Genomic DNA, 753 nt, shown 5'->3' with positions numbered 1-753 from the left:
AATTATGGAAATGTGTGTGAAAAAATAAAAATAAAAAAATACCCAAGCAGTGCACTCTCAGATATATGCAGATGGAGGCAACGTGTTACTTACAAGGGCTGTTGGTAGAAAAGCGTGTTCTCCTGGGCGAATAAGACTCGTTTTGATCCAGTTCATTTGCAGATGCGTTCAGCACCATCAGGAGAAAAAGTCCGGTCCTCAAAGGCATCGTCCTCTCAACACAGCTAATACAACTAAATGTAAAGAGACGCTTTGTGCTTTGGGTGTAATTCATAAAGAATGACAAGCTTCTGCAGCGCCGAGAAACACAAGAAACGCACAGTAGGCTGTTACAAGTCAGCTGCCAGCAAATGTCTTTACACTGGACTCCTTTTGACTTGCGTGACAGATAGCACCGATGTCAGGTCTGCATGGGTTTATATGGGAGCACTGAACATTGAGTTCTGCGTCTGGACCAATCAGAAGGCAGTATTTAAGACCGTGGTCCTTCTCTTTCCACTACTAATTGATAAAAATCATTTAACAGCAGCCAGCACTGAAGATCCTACAGCTCAGCATGGAGAATGTGGACATTATGATTTCTTATAATGACCCTAAGAAACTAAATATAACCTAAATATGTTTTATTTTAATAGTTAGCCGATAGATACTTTTTAAATCACCTCTGCAGTAACTGTAGCTTATGTTACATGATATATATAGCCTATATATATATATATATATATATATATATATAAAAGAGACTTCAAACAG

The 753-nt window shown here is 38.4% G+C and overlaps 1 protein-coding gene across 1 annotated transcript in view; it reads right to left on the bottom strand.

Annotated features, from left to right (window-relative positions):
• stc1 (stanniocalcin 1) overlaps window positions 1-366 on the bottom strand; it is a 9,126-nt gene extending 8,760 nt beyond the window's left edge. Inside the window, exon 1 of the mRNA XM_028578599.1 lies at window positions 94-366. Within this exon, the coding sequence (XP_028434400.1) occupies window positions 94-274 (181 nt within the window). The 5' untranslated portion in view covers window positions 275-366. The remainder of the gene's footprint in view (window positions 1-93) is intronic.
• Window positions 367-753: the final 387 nt, after the last annotated feature.

This window comes from Perca flavescens, chromosome 5 (assembly GCF_004354835.1).
Source record: "Perca flavescens isolate YP-PL-M2 chromosome 5, PFLA_1.0, whole genome shotgun sequence".
In the NCBI taxonomy this organism is placed as follows: domain Eukaryota; kingdom Metazoa; phylum Chordata; class Actinopteri; order Perciformes; family Percidae; genus Perca; species Perca flavescens.
The sequence above is the reverse complement of the archived record's forward strand: the minus strand, read 5'-3'. Positions and strand labels throughout refer to the sequence as shown.